The sequence below is a fragment of the Carcharhinus amblyrhynchos genome, chromosome 26, assembly GCF_965287045.1.
Source record: "Carcharhinus amblyrhynchos chromosome 26, sCarAmb.v2.hapA, whole genome shotgun sequence".
Lineage (NCBI taxonomy): Eukaryota > Metazoa > Chordata > Chondrichthyes > Carcharhiniformes > Carcharhinidae > Carcharhinus > Carcharhinus amblyrhynchos.
Genome location: NC_137349.1, coordinates 39,747,710 through 39,767,582, shown reverse-complemented (window position 1 = coordinate 39,767,582; position 19,873 = coordinate 39,747,710). Strand labels below are relative to the sequence as shown.

General features: G+C 42.5%; 1 protein-coding gene across 1 annotated transcript in view; it reads right to left on the bottom strand.

The window, feature by feature from the left end:
• LOC145358505 (AP-1 complex subunit mu-1) overlaps window positions 1–19,873 on the bottom strand; it is a 109,725-nt gene that overhangs the window by 73,468 nt on the left and 16,384 nt on the right. Inside the window, exons 2-4 of the mRNA XM_080212621.1 lie at window positions 12,106–12,262; window positions 8,783–8,850; window positions 6,490–6,620 (exon numbers count right to left, since the gene is read on the bottom strand). Coding sequence (XP_080068747.1) covers window positions 6,490–6,620; window positions 8,783–8,850; window positions 12,106–12,262 — 356 coding nt within the window. The remainder of the gene's footprint in view (window positions 1–6,489; window positions 6,621–8,782; window positions 8,851–12,105; window positions 12,263–19,873) is intronic.

The window sequence follows — 19,873 nt, the reverse complement described above, 5'->3', positions numbered from 1 at the left end:
TTCCTTATGGCCAGTCCATCTAACCTGCACATCTTTGGGCCATGGGAGAAACTAAAGGGCCTTGAGGAAACCCACACAGACATGGGAAGACTGTGCAAACTCCACTCAGTCACCCAAGGCCAGAATTGAACCAGTCCCCTGAACTGAGAGGCCGCAGTGCTAACCACTCTGCCAATGACCTGACTTAAAAAAAAAATCACCATTCCTTCATTATCACAGGGCCAAAATCCTGGAATTCTCTATCCCGCAGCATTGTGGGAGCATCTCACCACACAGACTGCAGCATCTGAAAAAGGCAGTTCACCACTCACCTTCTCAAAGGTAATAAATGTCAACATTTCCAGAAATACCCATAACTCAAGAACTGTTTTGTGTTAAAATACAGAACATCAGTATCGGATAAGTGCTTACCCTGAGATGGGATTTATTACAAATACTGGGCTCTGCTTGTAAGGCTTCCCTGTGTGGGTTTAGATAGCCTTAATTTTGAATTTTAGGCAGCGGTCGTGCCAAAGTGGCACAGGATAAGCCACCCTTTTTACTAATGGATCACTTTAAACAAATCCAGAAAGAGCTCCCAGACTGCGTGGGTGGTCTCATTAAAGTACGCCCTGAAATAGCCAGACAGCAACTGCAGCCAGCCATCCGGTGAAAAACAAACTATTACTGAGTAACAGCATTACACAATGGAGAAGGAGTACCTGCATTTCATTAGCAATTATTTTCATTGGCAAGTGGTAACATTTAAAAAGGCTTCAGTCAGCAAACGAGATGGAGACTATTGTATTCTGTGACCAAAAACAGCCCGAAGAATAAAAGAAAAAGGGAGAAACGAATGGAAAGAATAAACTGAGGAGGTAAATGAAGGCCAAGGTATTTGGTTTCACACTCTTGCAGGGTGGTGGGAGCAGAGGGCACATTCTTCATTTAGAACATACCTCCATCCTCTACACTCCAAACACTCAACTTCTTCACTAAAGAAAAGCAGATGCTTAGTTGACATTAATGTATGCATGAAGGGTACAAGCCCTGTTTTATCGCAAGGTAGCACATTTTCAATATTCCCATTGTGGTCAGAGACCTACGCCAGTCTCTGAAAACTAACCCAACTCCATCTGGGTCCCATTCCCCTGTCTTTTCCCAATACTTTGGCAAATGAATATTCATCCTCCCTTTTCTGAAAGGTTACAAACAATTCTGCTTCCAGCCGTTTCTTGGGACTTCCCCTATCCTAACAAACCTCAGGAAAAGAAATCCTAACCTTTTTCTGCATTCCTTCAGTCATTAGGTTAAATCCTCTAGCTACCAACACAGTGGCAAATGGAAATAGTTTGTTTTCCCTGAACTCTGGGTATACATCAGATCTCCTGTCAGCTTTTTCTGTTGTAATCCTTTGGACAGTTGCATGGAGAGGCTGATGCTCTAATTCGCTGACCCTAGTTGGACTCATTTCTGGGGTGTCATAACAGGATCCTCTGCCTTTAACCACCCCACCTTTAATATGCAAGTCCTATGGAATTGGGGGTATTACTGAAGCCTCACCTTGTGCTAGCACTCAAATCAGAAGGCAGTCATGCCAAAGGCAGCAAAAACAGGGAAGGTACTCTCTCCCCAACAGTAGCCAGTTGCTATTATTGTTGCAACAGTCCCCTCAGGCCTGCAACAGTTAAATCAGCTGAGGCAGCTAGCTGATGTGATGCCTGCAAGTCTGCATCAATGGGCCTTTCCTGGCTACTTTTTTTTATTCATTCATGGGACATAGGCATCACTGGCTAGCCACCATTTACTGATGTAGACTCACAACACCAGGTTAAAGTCCAACAGGTTTATTTGGTAGAAAAAAACCACTAGCTTTCAGGGCTCTGCCCCTTCGTCAGGTGAGTGGGGAGTTCTGATCACAAACAGGGCATACAATGACACCTTTAATGTCTTTATATGCTCTGTTTGTGATCAGAACTCCCCACTTACCTGAAGAAGGGACAGAGCCCCAAAAGCTAGTGGTGTTTGCTACCAAATAAACCTGTTGGACTTTAACCTGTTGTGAGACTTCTTATTGTCCATTCCTAGCTGCCCTTGAGAAAGTGGTGATGAGCTGCTTTCTTGAATCGCTGCAGTTCATACGCTGTGGGTTGATCCACAATGCCGTTAGGGAGGGAATTCCAGGATTTTGACTCAAAGGAACGGCATTACATTTCCAAGTCAGGATGGCGAGTGGCTTGGAGGGGAACTTGCAGGTAGTGGTATTCCCATGTATCTGTTGCCCTTACTTCTAAATGGAAGTGGTTGTGGGTTTGGAAGGTGCTGTCTAAGGCTCTTGGGTGAATTGCTTCAGTGCATCTTGTAAGTAGTATGCACTGCTGCTACTGAGTGTCAGTGGTGGAGGGATTGAATGTTTGTAGATGTGCCAATCAAGTGGGCTGCTTTGTTCTGGATGGTGTCAAGCTTCTTGAGTGTTGTTGGAGCTGCACCCATCTAGGCAAGTGGGGAGTATTCCACCATAGTCCTGACTTGTGCCTTGTAGATGGTGGACAGGCTTTGGGGAGTCAGGTGGTGAGTTACTCGCTGCGGTATTCCTCGCCTCTGACCTGCTCTTGTAGCCACTGTGTTTACGGGTGAGTCCAGTTGAGTTTTTGGTCAAAGGTAACCCCAAGGATGTTGACAGTGGAGGATTCAGTGATGGTAACATCATTGAGTTGTCAAAGGGTAGTGGGAAGAGTGTCTCTTACTGGTGATGGTCATCGCCTGGTATGTACATTGCACTGGTAAACTCACTACAGACAAGAGAAGAAAATCAGCTTCTAGGGATCAAGAACAGCGAAGAAGCAGGACACAAAACCTGGGCAGAGGGATGTAAAACAATCACTGAACGGGATAATGGATGGCTCCAAGTGAAATGACACCCAGGGGAGAGCAGAGTCTCAGCACCATCAATGCATCCAACATCTTTAATCTAGTAAACTGCCCCAAGGCACAGAGTAGCACTATTAGACAAAATCTGACTCCAAATCACACATTGTTACCTGTGCCAAACAGGTATTGTTTAAAGTCAGGGGAAGTAGAGAGGCATTCCACAGCTTGGGGTTTAGGCAGCTGAGAGGCACATCTGCCAGTGGTGGAGCAATGACTATAGGGGGTGCAGATAAAGTCAGCACTGGAGTATTGGTTTATCAGAGGGTTGTAAGGCTGGAGATATACAGAGATAGGATAGGGGTGAGCTCATGAAAGAATTTCAAAGCAAAGACGAGATTGTTAACTGCCATTGTTGACTGCCCTCGAGAAGGTGGTGGTATAACAAAAGTATCACATTTTTTCGTATTACCCCAATACTATTGTGGCAAACTGCAAAACAGGATTGTGTGTGCACAAATATATATATTGTATGGCTTATTTAATTATACTGAAGATGGCAAGGATAGAAACATCAAAAAGTGGATGTCATGAAGTAGATGTTTTGAGGTGAAGATGAGCAGGGCTAAGACTGGTAAGCAGCATGAATGGATATTTGCATCAAGATGGCAAGGGGGGCGGTGACATGAGGTTGACCAATTGTATTTCCAACTGACGATAATCATAAATGGATAAAGCAAAGTATTATGTTTAATTGTACCCAAAAGTAGTAGCTCCACAAATAACAAGGATTTGTATATATCCTGGGAATGAAAACTTCCAAAGGGACCCAGAAACAATAGATTTTAAGATGAAAGGGGGAAATGTATTTAAAGAGACTGATGGCTGTACAGGTGTGGTGTTATAAGATCCTGAGGAGCATGTGTACTAAAACAGACCTGTGAAGAAAGCAGTCTGCATCCACCTTCAAAAGCCTGACAAGTGGATGCTTGTGGTAATTTTACTGGAATCTCTAGAGGAAAATCTGTGAGGGCGGTTGTCTAAAAAGGAGTATTTAGCTTTGAATTTAACTAAGCAGAAATCTTTGGTAAATGTTTGCAAAACCTGTTAATTGTGTAAATGTAACCTTGTATGTTTAAGTTTTCTTTCTCTCATTTTTTAAAATGTTTACATTTAATATTTATAATCCCTAAGACTAGTTTGCATTTTTTATTCCCAACTTCAGTGCAGATACCTTCTGATTATGACATACACCCTGCAAATCATTGTGATAGCTTTCCCTTTGGGATTTGGGCAGTCCAACAATTACTGCCTGCCATGTCAAAACAGTGGTGAGATAACTTCTTGAACTGCTGCAATCCATGTGGTGTAAGTAATATGCACAGTATTGTTAAAAAGATAGTGTCAGGATTTTGATACAGCGGGAGTTAAGGAATGGCAATATGTTTCTAACTCAGGATGGTGAGTGACCTCAGGATGGTTGTGGTCCCATCTGTCTGCTGCCCTCGTCCTTCTAGATGGGACTGGTTGTGGGTTTGGAAGGTTGTTGTGGTGAGTTGCCGACGTCTTGTCGATGGTACACACTACTGCCAATATGCATCAATGGCAGAGACGGTGCTAATCCACTTTACCCTGGATGACAACAAAGTTGCACTAATCCCATTTTCCACCACTTGTCCCATATCCTTAAATATGATATTTAATGATATTATGATACTTCAAGTGCCCATCCAAATACTTTTTAAAGATTGAAATGTTTCTGATCTTCACTACCTTGTTGTGGAGACGCCGGCGTTGGACTGGGGTAAACGCAGTAAGAAGTCTCACAACTCCAGGTTAAAGTCATTCAGGTTTATTTGGTGACAAGAGCCACCAGCTTTTGGAGCTCTTGCTGCTCCTCGCTACACCTGAAGGAGCAGCAAGCGCTCTGAAAACTAGTGGATTTTGCTACCAAATAAACCTGTTGGACTTTGACCTGATGTTGAGAGACTTTTTACTGCCTTCACTACTTTCCCAGGCAGTCCAGATTCCCACCTCCTGAATGACAATATACTTTCTCAAACCACCTCTGAATCTCCTGTCCCTTAACCTAAAACTATGCTCCCCACTGTGAGTGACCCCTCAACCAAGGGGAACTCAATCATGCCCCACCTCAGCCTTCTCTGTTCTAGAGAAAACAATCCAAGTCTATCCAGTATCTGCTTATAGCTGAAATGCTCCAATCCAGGCAACATCCTAGTGAATCTCTTCTGTACCCCCTTTAGCGTTATCCCATCCTTCCTATAGTGAGGTGACCAGAACTGCACACACTACTCCAGCTATGGCCGAACCAATGTTCTGAACAGCTCCAACATTACCTCCTTGCTCTTGTACTCTATGCCACAACTAAAAAGCAGCAAGCGTTGATATGCCTTCTTAGCTATTCACCTCCTCTATTGCCTTCAGGGATCTGTGAATAAGCACCTCAGAATCCATCTGTTCCTCTGAGCTTCCTAGTGTCCTGCTCCCTTTATTAAATACTTCCTCGTCTTGTTACTTCTTCCAAAGTGCATCACCGTGCATTTATCAGGATTAAATACCATTTGCCACTGCTCTGCCCATCTGATCAACCCACCTACATCTTCCTGCAACCTACAACCTCCTTCTTCACCTTACCAACGTTGGTGTCATCTGCAAAACTTGCATTTCATTATCTCGCACATTATCTATATTGGCAAAAAGCACTCAGCATCTGTGGAGATGTAACCAATGATCTCAGGAAATTTCAGAGAATAAAAAAATCCCATCTTAGCTGACCAGCACCTGTCACGTTTATTCACTGTCTACCCGCCTGCCTCAAGCATTTTCTTTCACATCAGCCACTGTCTTTATAACAGCCAAAACTGTTTGACGTTTCAATTTGATTATGCTCAAGAACACTCATTTTCCAAGTGACCTGGTCACAAGCAATGCAAACAGTGATGAGTAATGATGTCTTGGCACATCCACAGTCAGATCTCTTATACTTCCGTGCCCAATCATAAACCAGCTTGCACTGCTTGAAATTTCAAACTGAACTTTTTCTGGCAAACAGCTAAACTTTAGAGGAAATTTTTTGGTCAAAGAACCACAAAAGGCTCAGTCTCTGCCTGTAAAATATGTGTCTAAATAGGAGTGTTTCTTCTTGGAGGATAGCAAACTTTACCAATTTTCTCTGTATTCAAAAGCAGGGTCACTCCCTTTACCACTTCTCGTGGTTTGGCACAAGAACATATTCCATCACTGGGACTCATCACACCGTGTCTACTAGACACTGCTCGGAGACAGGGACTGTTACATTCTGTATCTGAGCCTTACAAACAAACCTCAATTGGTCAGCCAGTACATTATCATTAAATCTGAAAAAAATTTAAAATTATACCTTTTGGAAACAATTTAGGATTTAAGCAGATGAAATATGTTAACATTTGCCATAAACCCAAGCTTAATCTTAACCTGAACAAATAACTCAAAGTTATCATTTCAGCACGGAGTTTGGAAGGAGGTCATTTACACAGTGACATATTATTTGCCATAACAAAAAGATGAACAGGACCCTTCCATTAAAAAATATATTGTGGGGCAACTATGCCCCACAATATCCAGAAACACCACCTTACTTACTCCTGCAGGATCTTGCTGTCTGTGGTCTGTGGGTAGCCAAAGTCCATTAACTCATCAAGCAGTTCATAGATTATAACAAAATTATCTCGAATACTCTCTTCTTCCAGCTCCTTAAAATACTCAGAAAACACCTGGAAAATAAAGTTGATTGAAATATTAATGGCAATAACTCTCACAGTATAAGCTTTAATGTAACGGTGAAGCTGAACTAACAAGGCTTCACTGCACGGAGTGGATGCAAACTCAAGCTTGCAATTTCCCACACAACCTCAACCTAGCAGAAACTATTCTTCAAAAAGCAACAAAGACAAGGCCAATTCAAGCACACTGGCACACCTTTCTTGGTTACATTTGGGCATATGATCTGCATTCAAGGCTAGATAAAGTTAGCTGGTGTGGGGAGGTTGAACAAAAACAGGTGTCTGAACCAGGCTCCCTAGAGAGTAAATCAGCACAATTGGTCACTGGCTTGTGGTGAACTAGCCAACCTCAGAAGCAGCAATGGTGCGGGCATAACATTTGGCGTCAGTGTCCACAGGGAAAAAGGAGTGTAGTAACTCTGGCAGACCCTAGCTGTGAAATCTAGTTTCAGGTTAAGGCAGGATTATGCTCAGCTGTGATGAACACTCCCACCACTGAAGATTCAGACAGCTCTCACCGTCGTTAACTCAAACTAATTAGAAAGCAAGGATAAGCAGATGAAGAGTACTGAATATGTCTCCTGAGCAAATAGAAAGAGGAACTGTGCCCCTTTAAAGGACTGATCCTTTAAATCGCTTGATTTTCATTTATTCAAAAAGCAAAAAGAGAAAAATCTGTGAGCAGTGGGTTGATCAGTTGGAGACTGATGGCTGTAATATTGCATTCTGGTAATACAGCAACCACCAAGAAAAGGATTTCTACCTAGCTTTGTTCTTCATCTGGTTTGGAATCCATTTAGTGAACGCATTCACAGATAAAGCTGTGACTTGTTGTGTTTTGCCATATGAATAACCACTGAAGATCAAGCTCTCAAATTCCTCAATAATAAAACTGGAGGATCACCATCCCTGTAACTAAGCAAACTATTCTTGGAAATTAAATGTTTCAGAGACGCACAGCCATACTCATGTGGCTGAATGACAGTAAACATGGGCAGTCTTCCAGGTTGTTTATTGAAAAAGGGATTCCACCCCTTTGGATATTACCAATTTTTAAAATCCACTGTAAAATATACAGATACCCTCCTGACTAATTTCCAAAATTTTAAAAACTGGATAAAGTCTTTGACAAGGTTGAAGCGATGTCAGCCTCTAACTCTGAGCAAAAGGAACTTCCTGACAGCATCAGAGAAGCTGATACCTCATTACCTCTTAAGAGAAGCTAACGATCCCTGTGACTGCAGAAACCAAAGGGAAATATACAACGGTCATTTACATTTCATAAGGAAAGCCTGGCCACCAGTTTACTGGTCTGCTCAGAAAAAGGACCTGCACCCTCCTTTCAAATTCTTAATGGTTAGAATATTATTAACAATCCAGGGAACCCAAAGGAGTGTACCCCCTTTGCCAAAGCCAAGTGGAGAGGTGGGGGGGTCATGAAACATAATGAACATCCCCTCACCCCCACCAGTTATACGGTCTTGCTATACTGCAAATCAGTCTGTCATCTTCCATTTAACAAGCAACTTAGAAAAGGGAGGCTATGACAGACCCCCATCTACACTGTTTCAATGAGATCTTCTCAATTTCTATATCATTGCCTCGAAGACTAATTTATGTGCATCTTACGGTGGCAGTCATCTCCACCAGAAAAGAGAATTATCCAGTATTTGGCCTGCCAACACCTGAAGGAATATACCATTGGATTTTGATTCTGGACTCACCTGAAACAATAACCGTTTGCTCTGCGGTCTTTCCCTGTAACCCCTCTTTCTCAATCTCTCATTCATTTATGAATGTACAGGGGGCTGTGCAGTGACACCTGCCCTCATGTTTGAATCTGTGCGAATATTTGCTGTGGAATTATGAATAGAAATTCAATCTGACCATAAAGGAGGGGTTGGGAAAGCAAAATTAAGACACCTTCTTTTCCAGACGGGTGCCAAGAGGATTAATGAAGGTTTTTTAAAATTAAACCCTTTCCTGCCCATAGCACCAATGACATGATGAAAAATTCAAAATGGACCAAGGTAAACTGTTGATTTGCCAGAGCAGCAAGAGATTTTTGGAATGGGAAGAAGAACGAAGTGCGGATTGAAATGAAAAATTGTTCAGTTTAGACCTGGGGAAAAATTTAAAATCATCCTCCTCACCTGAACCACTTTATATAGGAATGCAAACACCAGAGAGACACACGCATTCTTCTTGGAGGTTGCGACGACTGCATAGGTTAAGGTCAAGGCATTAAAAACTGACTGGCTCTAAATTCTTCCTCCCCATCACATCCCTCTAATCATGCAATTTCCTCAGAAAGGCAAAAAACAGCCCAGGGATTTTGTAAAAAATTGAGTTCAATGGGGACAATAGCACAAAGTGTTGCTGAATAACAAACTGCAAACAGAACTCATTGCAGAGCATGGGAATTAGTCACATTTTATTGTATGAGCTGAAACAAGTTAGAAGGTTCTGTGATTTTGAGCAACGTCTAGAGAGTCATAATGATAAAACGTGTAGTTTCGGCAACAACTGGGGAGAGATAAGAAAATGTTTAGTCATAGTGCAACAGCAATAATGGTATAGAGCAAGGGTGGTGGACCAGCGAGCAAAGGAAAAGGCATTTGGAAGCACTAACTGGAAGGGAGGAGGTGGGATCATTTGCCTGGGGCAGAATGGGTGGGATTTTACAGGCACCCTCATCCCAAAACCATAAAATCCCAGCCGAGGTCAACGGACCTTTCCATGTTCCGCTCCAATTCCTGTGGTGGGCAGTGTGGTAAAATTCCAGCTAAAATCTCTGCTTCTAGCTTATTAATAATTCAACAACAGGACAATTAGCTGCCAAGTTAATGACTGACGGATAATTGGGTCACCAAAGTTGATCTTACAAATTGAGAAACTAAGCAAGGTACTGGAATGACAACAAGCAGACTACGAACAAACTTGAACCGTTCTGTGGCTGACAAGCTGGCTGGTGTTAAGAGCTGCTACTTTTCACTATATCCATAAAACAATTTGTAAGCAGAAATAAAAATGCATTTCTAAGTTAACTGACAACACTGTTAGGGGATACTGTACATAGTGCAAATGGGAGCAGAAAGCTGCCATGGGACACTGGCAGATTAGATGAGTGGAAAAAACACAGCAGTGTGAGAATCTGAACTCATTTATTGAGGATATAGGAAAGATAGCTCAGAGCACTCTCCAAATATGAAAAGCTAGGGACTGCGGAGGGGTGAACAGATTTAGGAATCCAAATACAGAAATCACTAAAGATTACTGGACAAGTACAAAAATATTTTAAAGGGTTATTGTAATGTTGTCCTTTACCTCAAGAGGGCGAGAACTCAGACAGATGAAAATGCAATAGGTTAAATGGTGAAAAACTATTTTCTCAGGTAGAACAGTCCTGAACAAAAGGAGCACAATTTTAAGATTACAGCCAATTCTTTCATGCATGATAGCAAGAAAAACTTCACGTTGTTTATGGTACCCTCCCATCTATGAAAGGATGGGCACATAGCAACAATCTATTGGGTGTCTGAAGAGGCCAATCCTGGGGGGGGCAGAAAGTGCCACATATGATGTTTTACAGTGACATTATTGTCAGTGTTGGCACTCATGTCAAGCCTGTGCAGTCACTGATCATCGTGATGTCATTTTCCTCTGACATCAACCAGTGACTCCGAGGTGCCCTACCTGATGTCTAAACGCCATGATTAGAAGCTTTTGGGCATCCTACTGGCTTAGGCTTCAGCTACCTCACCGTACAGAAAGTCCTTGGGTATACAACGCATGGACCTGCCTGAGCCAATGAGTGCTATCAAAGCTGGGAGCTCTGCATTTGAGAGGACTCCTGCGTTTGTGACTCGTCTGGCTAGAATTCACTCATAATGCGCCACAGACGGCAAAGATGGGAGTAGCTGAGCTCCTTGTTTTCTTCAGACAAAGAGTGGTAGAAATATGGAATGCCCTTCCTTAAAAAGCCTGGAGGCCAATTGAAACTTCCAAAACTGTGATTTGTAGATTTTTGTACAAGGCTATTAAGGGTCACAGACCTCACAGTGGATTGAGTAAAGATACAGATCAGCTATAACGAACTGAATGATGAAATAGCCTTGACAGGCTGAACAGCGTCTGGTTCCTATGCTTGGAGCTGTCTTTAAATGATCAAGACAAGTTGAGCAGCGGAGGCGCTTGATAAAAGGAGGAAGAATGAAAATGAAGCACATTATCTAAACAGTGAGATATTGCAGCGCTCTGAGTTGCAAAGGGATGTGTGACCTCATGCATGAGCTGCAAATGCCTAGTATGCAAATACAGCAAGTAATTTCAAAAGCTAGTAGAATGTTATAGTTTATTGCAAAAGAAATTAATGTCAAAAGTGGACTAGTTACACTTCAGTTATAAAAGGCATTGGTGAGCCCACATCAAGTAGTCTGTACAGTATTGATCTTCTTATTCAAGGAAGAATGTAAATATGTCACAGTTCAGATACGGTTTACCAGACTAATACTTGGAATTGGCACACTGCATTATGAGGAAAAATCAGACAGGCTAGGCTTGTATCCACTGGAGTTTAGGAGAGAAAGAGGTGGTTTGATTGAAACATAAAAGATCTGAGAGGTCTTGACAGGGTGAATGTGAAGAGGATGCCTCTTGTGCGTCACTGTTTAAAAATAAGACGCTGCCCATTTAAGACGGATGAGGAAACGTTTTTTCCTCTGAGGATAGTATGTCTTTAGAAATCTATCAAAAGACAGCAAAGGCAAAATCCTTGAATATTTTTAAGATACAGGTGTATTAATTCTTTACAAGTGAGGGTGCGATTAATTCTTTACAAGCATGGGTGGGGGGAGCGGGCAGGCAGGAATGTGAAGCTGAGATTAAAATCAGTTCTCAACTTCCCATAAAGACTAAAATGAGAATTGAGAAATTATTACAAGAGGCTCAGCCACTGTAACCAAAACAGCATTCTGAATGAGTCAACTGAGTAAATCCATCATGGGAGAGGCTTAAAACAAGAGTAAACATTGTTGAGAAGGTAAGGCATGCAGTTCAGTTCTTATTCAGGTTGATCTATGATTCATTGCGAGCTTCAATACACTGGGGTGTTTATACAGAATGTGCCAACGATCAACGTCTATCTTGCTTATGCCACTCGTCATTGAACATAATCAAACCGTAACACAAACGTACTGGAGGCCTATAGTGCGGAGGTTTTGGACCTGTGCTGGTCCATATTTAACTTTTGACTTGATGCTCTGCACGTTTTCTGCTGTGTGAGCCAAGTAGGCCCTTGGTGCTAGCAGTGCCTGCTTATTGGAAGGACCAAGATCAAATTGACATAACATTTGTAAAAGGTCTTTTGCTAAATGCTACAACATTGTCCCCAGAGAGTGACTCTGTTTCCCATTATAGGATCCTACACCTTTAATCTTAAAGGGCAATTACACAGAAGCAGCTTTTGTAAGGATACGATAGAGATTGTTGTGTTTGATCCACATGAATCGAACTGCTCCATGTGACAGGATGGGCGTCAGGGAACACTCCTCCTCCTTCTCCATCAGAATAGACATAAAGTGTTCAATTTCTGACATTTCCACATCTCCCCGATAATTCCGACAAATCAGGACCTGAGAAACAAAAGACATGGATTTTTCACATACGATGCAACAATGTTCATGGAAGTGGGGTAACTGCTTGACTTATGAGAGCACAAACGATTCTGTGCCAAAGAACAGTTTCATGAGTGGACACTGTCAACAGGCAGTGGGATTTGCACCCTCTCAAGCCCCACCCAGTGCTAACTTGTGTAATTTCAAGTGTAGTGCAGCGCAGTGCAACACAACCAGTTGTAGATTAAAATCCCTTCCATCCAGCTAGATCAGACAAGCATCACACAGCACTGATCACATCAGCCATCGAGCAACTCCTAAATGAGGCTGCCCTTTGACTGTAGCATATGTATGCCACAGAAGCCTCCCCTCAGTCTAAAGTTTATTCATTAGTGTCACATTAACGCTGCAATGAAAATCCCCTAGCTGCCACATTTTGGCATCTGTTCAGGTACACTGAGGGAGAATTTAGTATGGCCAATGCACCTAACCAGCATATCTGGAGGGAGGAAACCAGAGCATCCGGAGGAAATTCCGGACACAGGGGGAACGTGCAGACTCCACACAGACAGTGACCCAAGCCGGGAATCGAACCCGGGTCCCTGGCGCTGAGAGGCAGCAGTGCTAACCACTGTGCCCCCCTAATCCCCTTTTCTCAACTTGCCTCTATGTGCTATTTGCTTCTGAAGTATACATCAAGCCTCCTCTTAAATACATCAATGCCAACTGTTTGAACCAGTGTACATGACACCAAGGTTCACATCCTCATTCAACTCAGCATAAAGAAATTCCCCTAAATGTTTCATCTGATTGCCACGTGTCATGTAGAATATTAATCTGGCTGGTGGAATGTCTTGGTTTTTAAAAAGGAAAGCATCAGTTAGAACTGCAAAAACACTGTCTTAAAATGGTTGCAGAAACCATGATTTACAAATTGGGCAGGTTTCTAAAAGCCTCTGAACATGGGTAGGAATGTAGGAGGAATAGACGATTTGGCCCATTACACAGTCAATTAGATCATGGCTGTTGATTTACCTCAACGCCAGTTTCCTGTGTAATTCTCCTGCCGCTTAGCGTCATTAATATCCAAGAATCTAGCAATTTGCATCTTGAATATGTTCAAAGATTAAGCTTTCAGCTCCGATTCACCATCCTCTGAAAAAATTCCACCTCATCTCTTAAAACGGTCTACTTCTAATTTTGAGATTCACCAGCCAGAAGAAACATCCCAACTATATCTACTCTATTGAGTCCTGTAAGAATTTTGTATGTTTTGACAAGATCACCTCTCACTGCTCACAGTGGCACAGTGGCTAGCATTGCTGCCTCTCAGCGCCAGTGATCTGCGTTTGATTTCTGGCTTGGGTCACTGTGTGGAGTCTGCAGGTTCTCCCGTGTCTGCATGGGCTTCCTCCAGACGCTCCGGTTTCTTCCCACAGTCCAAAAGACGCGCTGGTTAGGTACACTGGCCATGCTAAATTTTTCCTCAGTGTACCCGAACAGGCACTGGTGTGTGGTGACTAGGGGATTTTCATAGCAACTTCATTGCAATGTTAATATCAGCATACTTGTGGCATTAATAAACTTGTAAAATCTAAAGCATATGGGCCCAGTATCTTAATCCTCCTCATAGAAGGCTCATTTCTTCCAGGAATCAGTCTGGTGAACCTTGGTTACACTCCCTGTATGGCAAGTATACCTTTTAGGTAAGGGGGCCAAAACTGTACACAATATTACAGGTGTGGTCTTATAAAGGCTGTGAACAAATGAAGCAAGACATTCTTACTTTTATATTCAAATCCTCTTGTGATGAAGGCCAACATACCAAGTGCCCTCCTAATTGCTTGCTGCACCCATATACAAGCTTTCAGTGACTTGTGAACAAGGATACATACATACATATCCAAGACCTTTTAAATACTTCCCAACCTCTCGCCAATTAAGAAATACTCTGTTTTTTTTTGATGTGGAAATGCTGACATTGGACTGGGATAAGCACAGTAAGAAGTCTCACAACACCAGGTTAAAGTCCAACAGGTTTATTTGGAAGCAGAAGCCACAACCTTTTGGAGCACCAACACCATCAGGTAAGTGGGAGTTCTGTTCACAAGCAGGGCATATATAGACCCAGTAAGAAGTCTGACAACACCAGGTTTAAGTCCAACCAATTTATTTGATAGTAAACTCACAAGATGCTCCGGTTTACTATCAAATAAATCAGTTGGACTTAAACCTGGTGTCGTCAGACTTCTTACTGTGTTTACCCCAGTCCAACGCCAGCATCTCCACATCATATATGGACTGCCACTGGCGCCCACAGCTATTATCACATGAGAAAGCTAGTCCTGCCACTTTGAAAACATATAATGTTCATGTCCTTTCAACACAGACACACCAAGTAAGCTGGGCTTTTATTTGACCTTTTAGTGTGAAACTACACAGATTTGCTCTCTGTTTACTCCTCGAGTTGTGTGGTGTTTGTAGATGAGATAATGACTAAGGTTAAGATATTATTACTGGTGGCTTACTGGGAAATGGTCTGTAGCCAATTACTAGTTTGTGCCAATTAAATCCTTCTAAAAATTGATCCTCTTGTTTTTTTTTTCTTAGCTTGGTTTTTTGTTGCCATTTTTCCACATCCTTGTTTTGAGTACAGTTCAAACAGCTCAGCAAAGAGATTTAAAGCTGAGGCAGTCCTAGCCCACAAGGCTGAGTAGCTCATCTACACTGCACTCAAGTGGACACTATGATAGACACTAAATTCCTTTTGATCAAAATGTTCCATCTCTAATGTATACCAAGATATAATAGAGATGGAGCACCTTGTCAGCAGAGTAAGAGAGGGGTGATGTTACAGTCTGCAATCGTTATCTTGCTGTTATGGTCCATTCTGCAGAGTTTTCCTGCTGAAACAAATGGACAGTTTAACATCATAGCCTTTCACAAGTGGTGTTCTGATCACATGACAGCTATTTTGGTGCACAACATGGGGCAATCCATACTAATGAAGGAATATGATGTCCCATGGTCACAGCTTTTAAATTGCCATTGAAATAGAGATCTTCATCATCTTTCTTGCATAATGCATTTTGTTAGCCCTTCATTGTCCCTATCCATTTCTGGAGTCGGGAAGTCTAATGGTATATTGTACTTGTGTTTTGCAGAGAATTCGGACAAACGTAGAACATAGAATAGTACAGCACAGTACAGGCCCTTCGGCCCTCAATGTTGTGCCAAGCTATGTCCAAACCCAAGATCAATCTATCCCACTCCCTATCATTCTAGGGTGCTCCAAGTACCTATCCAATAACCACTTGCAAGTTCCTACAGTATCCGACTCCACTATCACAGCAGGCAGTGCATGGTACACCCCAACCACTGTCTGAGTAAAGAATCTACCTCGGACATCCCTCCTATATCTCCCACCATGAACCTTATAGTCATGCCCCCTAGTAACAGCTACATCCACCTGAGGAAATAGTCTCTGCACGCCCACTCTATTTATCCCCCTCATCGTCTTATAAACCTCTATTAAGTCGCCTCTCATGCTCCTCCGGTCTAAAGAGAAAAGCCCCAGCTCCCTCAACCTTTCCTCATAAGACCTACCCTCCAAACCTGGCAGTATCCTGGTAAATCTCCTCTACACTTACTCCAACGTTCCACATCCTTCTTATAGTGAGATGACCAGAACTGCACACAACATTCCAAATGTGGTCTCACCAAGGTCCTGTATAGTTGTCAGCATAACCCCACGGCTCTTAAACTCAAACCCCCTGTTAATAAGCGCTGACACATTATAAGCCTTCTTCATGGCTCTATCCACTTGAGTGGCAACCTTTAGAGATCTGTGGATACGAACCTCAAGATCTCTCTGTTCCTCCACATTCCTCAGAACCCAGCCGTTGACCCTGTAATCCACATTCAAGTTTGCCCTACCAAAATGAATCACCTCACACTTATCAGGGTTAAACTCCATCTGCCACTTTTCGGCCCAGCTCTGCATCCTATCAACGTCTCTTTGCAGCCTGCAAGAGGCCCCCCACCTCATCCACTACTCCGCCAATCTTGGTGTCATCAGCAAATTTACTAACCCACCCTTCAGCCCCCTCTTCTAAGTCATTGATAAAAATCACAAATAGCAGAAGACCCAGCACTGATCCCTGTGGTACACCGCTGGTAACTGGCTTTCAATCTGAAAATTTTCCCTCCACCACCGTCTTCTACAAGACAGCCGGTTACTTATCCAATCAGCCAAATTTCCTTCTATCCCACACCTCCTTACTTTCTTCATAATCCTACCATGGGGAACCTTATCAAACGCCTTACTAAGATCCATGTATACGACATCAACTGCTCTACCTTTGTCTACACACTTAGTTACCTCCTCAAAGAATTCAATCAAATTTGTGAGGCATGAAACCGTGCTGAATATCCTGGATTAAGCTGCATCTTTCCAAATGGTCACAAATCCTATCTCTCAGGACCCTTTCCATCAACTGGCCTATAATTACCAGGGTCATTCCTATCTCCTTTCTTGAAGAGGGGAACAACATTCGCAACTCTCCAGTCCTCTGGCACAATCCCCGTGGACAGTGAGGACCCAAAGATCAAACCTAAAGGTGTCACAATCTCACCCCTTGCCTCCCAAAGTATCCTAGGATGTATCCCATCTGGGCCATGGGACTTATCGACCCTCAGGTTTTTCAAAATTGCTAATACATCTGCATGATCTTGGGACATCAGGGACACCATGCAGATGCTACAATGGATGAATGAATACCACCTGACAATCACCAGGTAGGAGTGTTCTCTTCTTGCTGGGGAACACTTCAGCAGTCATGGACATTCAGCCTCCGATCTTCAGGTAAGCATTCTCCAAGGTGGCCTTCATGACACACGACAACGCAGAGTCGCTGAGCAGAAACTGATAGCCAAGTTTTGCACATGAGGACGGCCTCAACTGGGGTCTTGGGCTCATGTCTCACTATGTGCAACTCCCACAATTGCCTGGACTTGTAAAATCTCACTAACCATCCTGGCTGGAGACGATACATATCTCTTTAACCTGTGCTTGGCCGTCTCTCTACTCACATTGTCTGTACCTTTAAGACTTGATTACCTGTAGAGGCTCGCATTCCAACCATTATCTTGTAAACTGAGAGTGAGAATGAAAGTGTGTGTGTGTGTTTGTTTGTTTTGCCGGGGGGGGGGGCGGCGGCAGTGGTTTGCTGAAAGGACATGCACATTATATGTTTTTAAAGTGGCAGGTCTAGCTTTCTCATGTAATAGTAAACCTGTGGGTGCCAATGGCAGTCAGGCAGTTTGGGCTCGTTAATATCCAACCATGGCCAAAACAGACCATGAAACAAAGCAGCAATTTTACTAAATTTAGCTAGAAAATAATATGTAGTTGTCTACCAGGAACCTCTACAGCTTGTTGTGAGATATTCAGATGACAACAACTTGTTTTTATATTATGCCGGTAAAATGTTGAAATAATTCACGCAAGCGCTGTCCAACAAATTTGATCGAGGAGAAAACACTAAAGCAGTTGATCAAGAGCTAGGACTGGTTTTACTGGAGAGTAAGGGGAGGTTTACAGAGGCAATTCCAGAATTTAGGGCTGGAATAAGTGAAGAAATAGTCATCAGTGGGAGGAAAAGAATGGGAGATGTATACAGAGCAGAAATTTTGGAGGTGGTAAGGCTGTGCTAAAATTTTTAAAAAAATGAGAATTTTAAAATTGAAAAGTTGACAAATTGCGTGTCAGTGAACAGATAATGTGCAAATGGGATTTTGTACAAGTTAGGACGGAAACAGCAAATATTTGGAACAGTTGAAATTTATGAAGAGGATATGGTGGCAGTCATATACCAAGGGTTAAATCAAACATTTCTTCAACACCATCGCAGCCTTGTGATAGATATCATGACTAAAATACATTGCTAAGTATACCAAAAGGTGTCTTACAAATAGGAGGGGGTGAAGAGATTAGATTGAGAAATTTGGCATTCAACATACGCATTTTGTCTCCAAACCTGTGGTCTGCTTCCTCAAGGTTATTGTCTATACAGCTCCAGACCATACCAATGTGGTCACTAATAATGTATTAGCACTGGGCCTAGGATAGCAATCATGGACCTGACTGATCCCACAACTGCTTCCCCCCCATCTTTAGCTCCCCTTGTCCATGTAGATCTTGTAACTCAAACCAATCCAAGATTTATCATCAATAGGGCCCAGTACAATATTGTACACCATGTTCTAGACAAAGGACACGAGTAGGTACACACGGGAGAGCAATAAAAAGCATACAGTTCTACCACAAAACCTCCCACTGAAACATGAACATGTGTGTGAGAATCAGAGTCACTGTTTAATAGAACAATAAGTGACATGAGTGAATCTGACGATGTCTGGGAGATGTTCCAAGTTTGTATAAGGATGGTCTTTCAGTACTGAAAGATAACAAGTCCGTTGGTATGTAATCCTTAAAATATTTAAAAGATATTTTAAATATTTTAAAAGATGACTTTTTCGCAAGTAAACCGCAACAAATTAAGGTTTTAGAAGAAAATTTTCTTATCCTCGTTTAAGTTAGTTAACAAAGGTATTCCACAGGACTCTTAAATCGGCCTCGCAGGTGGAGGATGTGGTCAAGAAGGCGTATGGTGTACTGGCCTTCATTAATCGAGGGATTGAGTTTAGGAATCGGAAGGTAATGCTGCAACTTTATAAGACCCTTGTCAGGCCTCATTTGGAGTACTGTGCGCAGTTCTGGTCGCCTCACTATAGGAAGGACGTAGAAGCTATTGAAAGGGTACAGAGGAGATTTACAAGGATGTTGCCTGGACTGGGAGGTATGCCTTATGAAGTTAGGTTGAGGGAGCTGGGACTCTTTTCCCTGGAGAGACGAAGGTTGAGAGGCAACCTGATAGAAGTTTATAAAATGTTGAGGGGAATAGATAGGGTGGATTCTCAGAGGCTATTTCCCCGGGTTGAAATGGTCGCTATGAGACGACACAGATTGAAGGTGTGGGGAGGCAAGTACAGAAGTGATGTTAGGGGTAAGTTTTTCACTCAGACGGTGGTGAGTGAATGGAATCGGCTGCCGTCAGTGGTGGTGGAGGCGAACTCGCTGGGGTCTTTTAAAAGACTTCTGGATGAGTATATGGGATTTAATGGGATTGGGGGTTATAGATAGGTCTATAGATTGGTAGGTGTTGACGTGATCGGCGCAACTCGTGGGCCGAAGGGCCTGTTTGTGCTGTAGTGTTCTATGTTCTAAAGGTATTCTGCACACACTAAACTCCAGTAGGAAACAGTATAACTTTTGGCAATAATGGTACATCAATGCTCTCCGCTGATATTTAAATATTCTAACCAAGCAAATTGTATGGTTACCTGGCTGCGCAAGCATCCCCAAGCACATAAAATGGAGACATGCATCTTTGAAAAACTAATACTATGCAATGTACACAGAAATGTGTAAAGTTTATTTATTAGTCACAAGTCGGCTTACATTCGCATTGCAATGAAGTTACTGTGAACTATTTCATTTGATTAATCAAAACTGTTAGAGTATTTACCTTTTGGTGAAATGCTAACCCATTCTTATGACATTGCATA